General features: G+C 38.6%; 1 protein-coding gene across 1 annotated transcript in view; it reads left to right on the plus strand.

The window, feature by feature from the left end:
- Window positions 1-12,426, plus strand: part of ADGRV1 (adhesion G protein-coupled receptor V1) — a gene marked incomplete at its 5' end in the record, with an annotated part of 423,052 nt that overhangs the window by 164,378 nt on the left and 246,248 nt on the right. The window contains 4 exons of the mRNA XM_084880847.1: window positions 547-1,568; window positions 3,891-4,008; window positions 5,251-5,422; window positions 8,320-8,562. Coding sequence (XP_084736973.1) covers window positions 547-1,568; window positions 3,891-4,008; window positions 5,251-5,422; window positions 8,320-8,562 — 1,555 coding nt within the window. The remainder of the gene's footprint in view (window positions 1-546; window positions 1,569-3,890; window positions 4,009-5,250; window positions 5,423-8,319; window positions 8,563-12,426) is intronic.

Here is a 12,426-nt window from a genome sequence, read left to right on the forward strand (position 1 = left end):
TTAACTCACAACAAAACTCCGTAGGATAAAGCTAAGGATTAATCATGTAGTGATGGAAGTTTTCTTCCAATCCACATATAAAATTGCAGTAGCATTTGTGTGAGGGAAGAGGCCCATGATGATACCAGGATTTTGCATCCAGCAAGGGCAACTCTTTCTATTTGGTAGATAAGACACCTGGCTGACATCCAGAACATTCTAAGAACCTGTGGTTTCCTGTGCACTGGTCCTCACAGAGAGCCTGATGTGACAGACCTTTCAGAGAGCTGCTCTGGGCTGACCGGAGAAGCAGAGCGGGCACCTCTGAGCGCTTCACTTTGCTCCAATGTGTGAGGGCCCCTCGCCAGTACCAGCAGCTCCCGTTCTTACATTTCTTGTGCTCTGATTTATTCATAGCACGTATGTAGGGTTTTATGGAATTTGAAAGGGCATGTCATTCTTAAGATGCCCTCCTGAGCAGCATCTTCAGTGTGTGAAAAATGAATCTCTGCTGTGGTCTTTCTATTTTCATCAATTCTTTCTTGTTTTTTTTGTTTTTTTTTCCAGATCAGGTTTCACTGTTGCCGAAATTGAGCCAATGGGAATCTTTCAGTTTTCCCCTAGTTCAAGGCATATCGTGGTGTCAGAGGATACTCAGATGATCAGATTACACGTGCAAAGACTTTTTGGGTTCCACGGCAATCTTATTAAAGTTTCCTATCAGACAGCCGCAGGAAGTGCAAAGCCACGGGAAGATTTTGAGCCTGTTCAGAATGGGGAGGTGCTTTTTCAGAAATTCCAAGCCGAGGTTCATTTTGAAATAATCATTATTAATGACCAGTTTCCTGAGATAGAAGAATTTTTTTACATTAATCTAACTGCGGTAGAAATGAAAGGATTGCAAATGTTTACCAAAACAAACTGGCGTCCGCGCCTGAATCTGGATTTCAGTGTGGCAGTGATCACAATACGGGATGATGACGACACAGGTCTCGTTCCCATGGGAACTGACTCCTCCACCACACACCCTGACATGACCAAGGTCACTGCCACTCCACAGCCGACTGGAATGGTGGCCACGGTTACTGGGGCAACTGCGATCCCTGAGACACCTGTCACCCAGCCCGATGGGGCCACTGGGACCGCAAATGTTTCCATTCATGGAGCCTTTAGTCTTGGGCCGCCCATTGTTTACGTTGAGGAGGAGATGAAGAATGGGACATTTAACGCAGTGGAACTTCTTATCCGAAGAAGTGGTGGCTCTACTGGCAATGTCAGTGTAACAGTGAAAACTTTCGGTGGAAGGTCTGCTCAGAAGGAACCGCATGCGTTGCCCTTTCATGATGCCTCTGGACTTTCCAACCTAACGTGGGCGATGGAAGAGGAGGACTTTGCAGAACAAACTCTCATCTTTACCTTTGCAGATGGAGAAAGAGAACAGAAAGTATTGGTTCAGATTTTGGACGATGATGAGCCTGAGGGGCAGGAATTCTTCTACGTGTTTCTCACAGACCCACGAGGGGGCGCGCAGATCGTGAAGGGGAAGGATGACACTGGCTTTGCAGCTTTTGCCATGATCATTATTACAGGTACCTCTTTGGAGGGATGGCGAGAAAAATGTACCACTTTTGTGGTATAGGATTTTCTATAAAATCATGCTATCTTTAATCGAAAGAGTGAATTATTTGAATTATTATAGTCATTCATTAAACATTGTTTTCTCAGACTTATAGACAGAGAGCAGACTGGTGGTTGCCAGAGGGGGGAAAGGTTAGGGGATTGGGGGAAAGAGGAGAAGGGATTAAGAAACACAGAAGATAGTTATGAAATATTCATGGGGATCTAAAATACAGTATAGGAAATATAGTCAATATTTTGATAATCATCTATGCTGTTAGGTGGTTATTGGCAATATCAGGAGAAGCACTTTGTAAAGTATATAATTATCCAACCACTATGCTATACACCTGAAACTGATACAAAACAATATTGAAAGTAAACTGAAGCCATAATCAGTTTGGCTCAGTGGGTAGAGCTTCGGCCTATGGACTCAAGGATCCCAGGTTCGATTCTGGTTAAGGGCATGTACAATACCTTGGTTGCGGGAAAATCCCCAGTAGTGAGTGTGCTGGAGGCAGCTGATCAATGTTTCTAACTCTAACCCTCTCCTTTCCTCTCTGTAAAAAATCAATAAAATATATTTTTAAAAAAAGTAAACTGTAACTGAAAAATAAAAATGGGGTAAAAAACAACAAAGAAAACCAGATAGTCTTCCTATGACATGTACTCACACCATGAACACAGGTGTTAGACTAGAATTTAATGGACTGTAAATGTCACTTAGCTCAGAGCAAATAAACAATCTATACTTTCAGAATATATGGAAAACCTTAAACATACTTAAGTCCATATTCTTCCTCTGGAACATACTTAATTTAGTCATCCAAGTACACAATTGCCTATCCTGTTTTGAACCCTCATTCTGGATTGCTTAACCACCTTCAATAATCCATCCCAAAGTCTAAGATCTCATTATCAAGAAATTAGTTGTATCTGTTGGGAAATAGATTAAAACTATATTCTTTAGTTTTTGTTTTGGACCAATGCAGTATATTACATAGTTTTGTTTGTTTGTTGTTGTTTTGTTGTTTTTTTTTCTATTGAGTGTACATATTACAATAGTGTAAAAATGTGATGATTTTTTAAAAAAATATATATTTTATTGATTTTTTTACAGAGGAAGAGAGAGAGAGATAGTTAGAAACACTGACGAAAGAGAGACATTGATCAGCTGCCTCTTGCACACCCCCTACTGGGGATGTGCCTGCAACCAAGGTACATGCCCTTGACCAGAATCGAACCCGGGACCTTTCAGTCTGCAGGCCGATGCTCTATCTACTGAGCCAAACCGGTTTCGGCAAAATGTGATGATTTTTAAAGGAATTTCTCATGTGGCTTATAAAATATTTTGGTGATAATTTTCAATTTTTCTCTGAAATCATACTGTATTTCTTTAGGTAGGTTAGCTTGTTTTGTCATACATTACAGTATTTGCCTACACTGCTGTTTTATACAGACATTTACAGGTTTTACACGGTGCTGAGAGTTTAAGATGACACTGTGAGAAAACAGTGCACTATTTCAGTGCACTGCACACACTACATTTTTTCCAGTTTAGACACATTTTGTAGTATGAGGGTGCCTGTATCCTCAATTTACAATAATGTAACTTCAGTAGAAATTAAAGGATTACAACAGTGTACGAAAACGCACTGGCATCGATGCCTGAATCTGGATTTCAGTGTAGCAGTGATCACAGTACAGGACTGTGAGTTAAAAACAACAACAAAGAAATTCGTCTGAGTGTTGCTCAGATGGCTTTCTTTTACTCAGAGTTATTCAGGAGCTCTTTATTAGTTCTGTTTTTCTCTGGGGCAAATAATTGAATGTGTAATATAAATGGTCTATGGTCAATTCTTTTATAGGAAGGTAAATCAGTTAAATGGAGTTCACTTACTTAATAAATATTTATTGAATGCTTACAGTATGCTGGCCATTGTTCTTGGTCCTGGGGATACAGCTGTAAATACCACATTGCTGCTCTGGTAGAATTGCATTCTGTGAGGATATACTGAATCTAAATGATGACCACATATAAAATGTCAAGGGCTATGAGATATAGAGTCTCATCGAAGAGAGATGAGCATGTATCTCAGCATGGAGAGTAGGATTTGAGGTTTTCTTTCTTCTGGTCTTCTGATCTCAAAGCGTTAGCCACCCCAAGGTCATCATTTTTATTATAGCCTGTTTTTAGTAAAGATCTTTTATACCATCTCAGCTGGAAAGCTTAGTGGAGCATTGGAGATTTTGAAGTCCTAAGTATACTATATAACCATGCATTTTCCTTTCAGGGAGCGATCTTCAAAATGGCATCATAGGATTCAATGAGGGGTCCCAGAGTGGGCTCGAGCTGGGTGAAGGAGCTGATAGGAACAGACTGCATCTTACTGTCACAAGGCAGCCAAACAGGTAGGTGTGTGTATACATGGAAGATGTAACAGCCTGTGTGTCTGTGTTTGAATTCATAAGGTGGTAAAGGCAGGTTCAGATGTTGATAGAAGGTAGTGTGGAGTTTGTTGTGTCAATGTTCAGTTGCTCTAGTTTTTGGTCTGTGATTTAACACACTTGGTTTATGAGCATGACTTGGGGCTACCTTGAATGTGATGTACTTCATAAGGTGCAGATTATGTACGTTATCACTGCATCACATTTACCATTGTGTGATCACTCCACATGCACAACCATTAACTGTTAGGGACACGTGGAGCACCAAACTTTTGCTTGCAACTTAATATTGTATAGTACACACATTCTGAATGCTCATTATATACATGCACAAGGTATGTGTGTGTGTGTATATATATATATATATATACACACACACACACACATACACACACACACACAAGGTATGTATGTGTGTATATTATCTTTACAATTTGGGGCCTAAATAATCTCTGAAAATGTAGGGCATCTCCTGCCTTTATTTTTATAACAATCATTTTTAGCATTAGTATTTTCCCTTTAAAAGAGTTCTTTTTTTTGTTTTTTGCTTTTTGTTTTTTTAAATATATTTTATTGATTTTCCACAGAGAGGAAGGGAGAGGGATAGAGAGCTAGAAATGTCGATGAGAGAGAAACATTGACCAGCTGCCTCCTGCACATCCCCTACCGGGGATTTGCCCGCAACCAATGTACATGCCCATGACCGGAATCAAACCTGGGATCTTTCAGTCCACAGACCAAAGCTCTATCCACTGAGCCAAACCGGTTTCGGCAGAAGAGTTCTAATTGAAAGTCAAACGAGGAACATTTATTTGGAGCCAGAGTTCTCTATTATTTTTAGTTTCATACTAGAGGCCCAATGCACAAAATTCATGCTAGGGCCTCGGCACCTCCCCCTGGTGGCTTCGTCCAGAAGGTCATCTGGAAGGACATCTGGCCTAATTAGCATATTACACTTTTATTATTATAGATTTCTGGTACATAATAGGCATAATAAGCAGAAAAATATTTCCTTTCACATTTCTGATACACAGTGATTCAATGAATACTTATTCCAGATTGAATAGTAGTAGTCAAATAATACTATGTGCAGTACATGCTTTGGATGAAGAGGTACAGTTAGGCACAGTGGTAACACAATCTGCATCAGACACAGGGATAAGGCACTCTGTTGCTGCATTTGCACAGGTTTTGCTTTGCTCCTAGGGCCTTTGAAGATGTCAAGGTCTCCTGGCGAGTCACATTTAACAAAACATCCCCAGTGCTCCAGAAGGACGGAGTGAACCTGAGGGAGGAACTTCTCTCTGTGTCCGGGACCACAACCTGTGCAGCCGGTCAGACAAAGTGCTCCATCACCATGGAGCTCAGACCCGGGAAGGTAAGAAATGAGGATGATAGCATTGTCAATTTCTAATTGTATTGCTTTAGAATTAGTATTTTAAAGCCACTTTATTGAAACATACATTGGCCATGTGGAGACTACGTCTCATCTAGCTGTAATATCAAAATCTGTTTGCTGGGTGACAGACTTAGAATTGATTTCATTAGAGAATTTTTATAAATAAGCTCATTAGTGTACACTTAACACTGATACTTGTTATATGTCAATTATATCTCATTTTTTTAAAAAAGCTCATCAGTTTTTTTTTGTTTCTGATTCTTGTCATTTCTAAGATTCTTCCTGGCCCACCTGCTTAATGTGGGAATGATCCCTTGAATCATTTTCAGCCAATTAGTATCTCTGATTTTGCTGTATATTTAGTGCTTTGCTTTTATTATATGTATAGATTTAATCATATCATGTCTATGGGTTTCATCATAGGATGAAAGTTCTCTTTCTTCGTCTACAGTTAGAAAGTTGTTTTTATCTACTTAAGGGCCAGAGAGGCCATGCTTACGTGTGGATAAATTTGGATAAATTTCTGTTGGTTCATGTTGCACATGGCACTCAGGAGACAGGCATTCTCCCCTCCTTCCAAAGGAGTCTGTGCTATTCAGGTGGCATTGGTCACCGATGTCCTAACAGAGCTTTAGTCATTTAGAATCATGTGTGGCTTTTGTTTAAAAAATGACTGTTCTGTGATACTTTAATACCTAGGGAGCACTCAATAGTATTTGTTGTTTGAATACTACTTTATTTATTAAACTCAAATATTTAATACAAAAACTAGTCATAATATTATGAATGTTCAAAAATGTACACACACACACACACACACAGTGGGAGAGAGGGAGGGCGGGAGGGAGGGAGAACGGAAAAGAGGAAAGGAGGGAGGAAAAGGAAAAGAAACATCTGTAAGAGAAAAACATCGGTTGGCTGCCTCTGTATGTGCCCTACAGGGGATAGAACCCACAACCCGGGCAGTGCCCTGACCAGGAATCAAACCAGTGACCTCTTGGTTCATGGGTCAACACTCCCTTGTATATGCCAAACACTTAAAACAGCAGAAAAACCACACACAAATATAATTACATAATTACAGTTGACCCCAAACACACGTTGGGGTTATGGGTACCACCTGCCTTAGAAGTTGGAGATTCACTTCTAACTTAAGTCAGCCCCCCACATTCGAGGATTCCCAACTGTAGACCAAACACAGTTGACTCTTGAACAACACTGGTTTGGACTGTGCAGGTCCACTTATACACAGTTTTCTTTTAAAAGTCTCAAATACAACTAATTTTAATTATTTACTAAGTGATTTTCTTTTTGCTACTCAAATAGTCATGTCATGTCACTGAAGCCCTATTAAACTGGTAATTTCCTTTAAAGATCTCTGGGAGTTTATTTGCATTATAGCAATAACATATTCCACAACCAGCCTGATTTTTCCTGAACTAAGCCATTCAACCAGTACTGCCAAAGAACTTGATTTTTTTTTCTTATCAGAAAGAGTTTTAGAGATCTTAATCTATGACCTAGAGAGCTGTGTGAGAGTTGACAAAGGCTCTGCTGTGGACCACCATAGAGTTAGGAAATAAGTTTTTAAAATATTGACTTCCCACTGATTTTTTTTTTCTAATTTAAGGCACTTCACTAGCTACTAATATATCCTATCTCATTGAAAAAGAGGAACTGAAATGTCAATATTCAAAATATTTGGTCATTGGCTCAGTTAGTTGAAGCATTGCCCGGTACACCAAAAAGCTTGCATGTTCGATTCCTGGTCAGGGCACATACCTAGGTTGTGGATTTGACCCCATGTTGGGGTGTTTACAGATCAATGTTTCTCTCACATTGATGTTTCTCTCTCCCTCTTTTTTTCCTCAATCGCCCTCTCTTCTTCCCTCCCTCTCTAAAAACCAATAATAAATCATACCCTTGGATGAGGGTTAGAAAAAAATTGTGTTCATATTATTCTACTTGAAAACATTTCAATCCTCTTCTATGCATTTGTTCAAATAGGTTTATGCCCACAACCCCACATTCATTAACTCTCCCTTAAAGACACCGCTTTCTCCAGGATGCCTTCCTTGGTAACTTGTTAGAATTCTTAATTCTTTAAATTACTAAGACTCTATGTAAGTTTCTTATGGAAGTTCTCGGTTTTAAACAGGTACAAGATTTAATTTTATCTTGCCTAAATTTAGACTTATTTGATTCTGAATTTTGGAAAATACATAAAACTAACAAACAGACTATTATTAACATTTGGTCACATTTATGTCCAGTCCTTTAAAAAGAGAAAACCTTCCTGACAAAGTTGAAGCTCTCTTTTTCCTCTGTCCAGAGTAATATGCTGCACCTCCATGCCCTGCCCTATCCCCAACCCAACCCCTCCACCTGAGCCAACTAGCCATGGCATTTTAATTTTTAAATGTTTAAATAGGTATGTGTTCATTAATGATATGTAGTAAGCTTTATGTAATTTTAGCTTTACATTGGTTGTATCGTGCTATGTGTACCGTCATGCAACTTGATTTTTCACTCGTGTTTTCATATCCATCCATATGGAAAAATATTGAAATACTTCGTTCCTTTTAACTGTTAAATAGCCTTTCATTATATGAATATATTTTATTTATCCTTTTGCTTATTGAAGTGCATATAGATTGTCTCCTGACATTGATTTTTATACTAAGAATCAGGGAGGAAAAATGGAGTTTCATAAGTTCTATGATAATCTAACATAAGATTTAAATTCTGTAATCATGCAGACTGCATTTCTAAATATACATTTATTTCTGTAATTATGTATGAATAGTACCAATTATTAACATCAGAATTATCTGAAAATAGAAAAAAATTGGTAATCTTTTTTGTTTCGTTACCAGATACCACAAGTTGAAACATATTTTTTTGTGGAATTGTATGAAGTCACTGCTGGAGCAGCGATAAACAATAGCGCCAGATTTGCACAGATCAAATTCTTACTGAGTGCTGAATCTCAGAGCCTCGTGTATTTTTCTGTGGGTTCTCGGCTACCAGTGGCTCACAAAAAGGCCACTTTAATCAGTTTGCAGGTGTCCAGGGATTCTGGGACAGGACTAATGGTGTCTGTTAACTTCGGTACCCAGGTAAGCATCAGATAGATATTAACAATTAAGGTTTTCTTCTTTCTTGCGTAAGTAGTGAAATAGAAAATAATCAATACATTATTTTCTTATGATTGCATCATAATTCACATTATGTTTATTATATTAAACTTCATGTTTTAAAATGATAGTCTTTAGTATTTTTCTTCCTTTTGAAAAAGTTGTGTAATGCAAACTGTCTTGCATAAATCTGTTTTATAATATCTTTACAGAGTTAAAATTTCTTCCCAGTGTAACTGTATAAGACTGGAAACAAAAATTAAGGATCTTTGTTATTGTTTATATTTGAACTAGTTGAAAATCTTCTGTGGAATTTCAAGAACCACCTGATCTGTATATTTCTTTAAATCCATGAGCTCACGTGGTGTTACTGCCACTTTTCAAATCCATCCTATTAGGAGATATCAAGTGAAACAGAGGGAGCAGCTAGTTATCTAGGGACCCAGAAGAGCAGTACTATGTAACATGAAGTGACCAGACCCTGGGGCTGGGTTGGACAGCACCATATGCCTTTCCAGCATTATTTTTTTGTTAATCCTCCTCCAAGGATATTTTTACATTGATTTTTAGGGAGTGGAAGGGAGGGAGAGGAGAGAGAGAGAAACATCGATGTGCGAGAGACATATCTACTGGTTGCCTCTACACATGCTTTGACTGGGGCCATGGATCAAACCTGTACTCCACTGAGAAGGGAATTGAAGTTGCCAAAATAAGAATCTGAGAGCCAATATCTCTGTCATATTTATTTATAGTCTTTCTAGATTCTTCATAAATGATTCCTTGCAAAACATATGCTGCCACTAGCATGTAACTCATCACATTTTTATAACACTGTGGAAACATGAAGGGACCCTGTGGGATGAAATGTTGCATATCGTGACTGTATCAATGTCAATACCCTGGTTGTGAGCTAGTATTGTTATGCAGAATGTTACCAAAGAGGGCTGTTGGGTAAAGATCCCAGGAGGTCACTCTATTATTTCCTGTAAATGTGAATCTATAATTATCGCAAAAATGAAAAGTTTAATTTTTAAAATTAGAAATAGAAGTTTCCCTTCTCTGGTATTTTATTTCCCTATTGCTTCATAGCCTCTGTATTTTCTCTCTCTTAATGCTCTCTTTGCATATTACTAGAAGGCAAAGACACATAATTCCATTTTCAATAGCTGGCAAGAATGAGCAAATTATGGACCAAGTTGCTAGTCCATTTACCTCTTTAAATAGTTTTTTCCTTATGTAGTTAAAATAGTAGCTGTAGTGTATGTACTCGTTCTCTAATATCTACATATTTGTGATAAAAAGGTAAGGGATTTAAAGTTTTGAGATAATGAAAATATCACTCATTCCAGTTAGTTAGCATTAAATCCAAAAGGCCTGTAGCTAATCCAAATTTGAAAACCAATTTAAATGCTTTTGTTTACATATGTGTGCACTGGCCCAAAGCACACAAGCTCAAGAAAGAACAAGCTTTCCTCCTTATGCACACATGGCCTCTTCTAGGCAAAGACTATTTCTATATTGCTTTCCATTGTTTCTTTTAAATTGCGTAGTGCTTCTTGTTTTTATATGTATTTTTATAAGCACAAGAACATTTTGATGATTCCATTTTCTTTCGATGTCTAAATTGTGAAATAAATCCTACAGGAAAACAGTGGGCAGGAAGTATATGTGCAGTTTGTAGTAAAAAAAAAAAAAATCTCACCCCACCTAGCTTAAGAAATTGAGCTTTATCAGGATCATAGAACTAGATACTGTGGATTCTTCTCCAGCTTTTCCCTTGCAGGATAACTTCTCCCCAACTTGCTTTTGAATTATTCCCGTGCTTCTACCACCTACCATATGCTATTTAGGTTTACCTCTTTTGGAAATTATGCAAACGAGATTCTGCCAACTGTATTGTTTCATGGCGCGCTTCTTTTGCTCAGTGTGTTCATGTGTATAGTTCTTTCACTCCCTGTGACACAGTATCCCAATGGATACTTTAGTTTATCCATTCTTGTGTTGTTTCTTTCAACAAGGTTTTATCTTTTCCTATTTTTTCTTTTTTAGCATTTTGCTGCAGGTGTTCTTAAAAACCTTTTATCTTCACTGTTTTTTTTTCATTTTTTTGACTTTGGTCATTTCCTCTTTCTAGAAGATGCTCTTCTCCTTTGGGCTCCTATCTACTCTTAGTCCTTACCTCACTGGCAGCTTCTTCCTGTTGCCCAGTTGATCTTCCTGGCCAATAAGTAATGGGGTGCACCAAGACGGAGCATGTAGGTCTGTTTTCTTCAAATGTAATCTATTAAAAGAGAAATCCTATATTTTTATCAGCAGTCTCTTCACCACCCTGATCTAGACTCACATATCTGATTGCTCTACTTGACATCCTCATTTGAATGTTTAAAAGGTATCTAAGAATTAATATGTATAATAAATAACTTTTGATTTCTCCCTTAACAGTATTTCCCATTTTTCACTGTTCAGCGAAGCAAACATCCTCAATTCTCCTCTTCCTTTCCACCCAACATTGTATTAGCCAGAAAGTCCTACTGACTCTTCATTCAAAGTATATTTCCAATCTGTGCACATATCACCCTTTCTACTTATACAACCCTACTTCAGGTTATCTCTTCTCCCTGCCTCATGCATATCCCCTGCTACAGCCAGAATAGTTACAAAAAGATAAAATCTGTCACTCTTCTGAAAGGGTCTTCCTGCCACACTTTGTAAAAAGGATGCACACGATCTGACCCCGGCCCACCTCTCTGATGCCAACGTCTTGCACTTTTGACCTTGTTCCAATCACATTGGCCCTCTGGCTCTTCCTCAGGGCCTTCGTAATTGCTGTTCCCTTTACCAAGAATGTTTTCCCCCAAATCCTATGTGCCCTGTTCCCCTACACCACTGTGGTCTCTGCTCAAATGTCACATCAGCAGCTTCCTGAGCAATCTTATCTAAAGTAGTACCCTTACCATCACCCTGCATGCTGCTGCATAGTCTTACTTTTCTTCATAGAATTTATCTTCATATAAAGTTACTAGAGGCCCATTGCAGGAAAATTCCTGCAATAGGGCTTCCTGTGGCTGCCCTGCCTGCTTTCCTCTCTTCTCTGCAGCCCTGTCTGGTTTCCTCCAGTCTCCGCCACTCTGCTTGCTTCTCTGCAGCTTCGCTCCCTTCTACAGTGCATGGCTTCCTTCTACACTGTCTTCAGACTTTGCTCTGCATCTGGATATGCAAATTAACCGCCATCTTGGTTGAGGTAATTTTCACATTTGCTCCTGATTGGCTGTTGGGTGTGGCTTGATGACGTAGCAAAGGTGCAGTCAATTTGCATGTTTCTCTTTTATTAGATAGGTTGCTGTTAATTCTATAACTTCTGTCTTCTGCTAGGATCTGTGAGTGCAGGAATTCTGTTGTTCATATCTGCACCCACAGTATGCCACCTGGCAAGTATTAGGAGTTTAGTATTTGTTTGCTCATTAGCAAGCAAATTCACATTACTTTGACTGAGTTCCTTGACTAAGTTCTCATGCTTTAATTTACAAAAAAACTTTTAATAACCACAATTCAAAGAAATTCAGGTGTATATATGCCCAAGGTCCTATCCCTTAAGGTGTTTTCATATCTCAGTAAAAATAACAAGAAACCAGTTCCTCCTTTCTTCCCTCTGCTTTCTCTTTTCTCACCAAACCCCATCTCCTCCACATTTCCAGGTGAAAATGTGAATACAAATATTACCTCTTTTCCTCCATACTTACATTTGCAGCCTATGTTATTTAAGCACAGTGTTCACAGTTGGGGAAATTCTGTGAGGCAGTAGAGACAACTGTAATTCTCTTTCTTGGACTATTCTAAGGCATCTGT

Source organism: Pipistrellus hanaki (assembly GCF_964339955.1).
Source record: "Pipistrellus hanaki genome assembly, chromosome: 4".
NCBI classification, from domain to species: domain Eukaryota; kingdom Metazoa; phylum Chordata; class Mammalia; order Chiroptera; family Vespertilionidae; genus Pipistrellus; species Pipistrellus hanaki.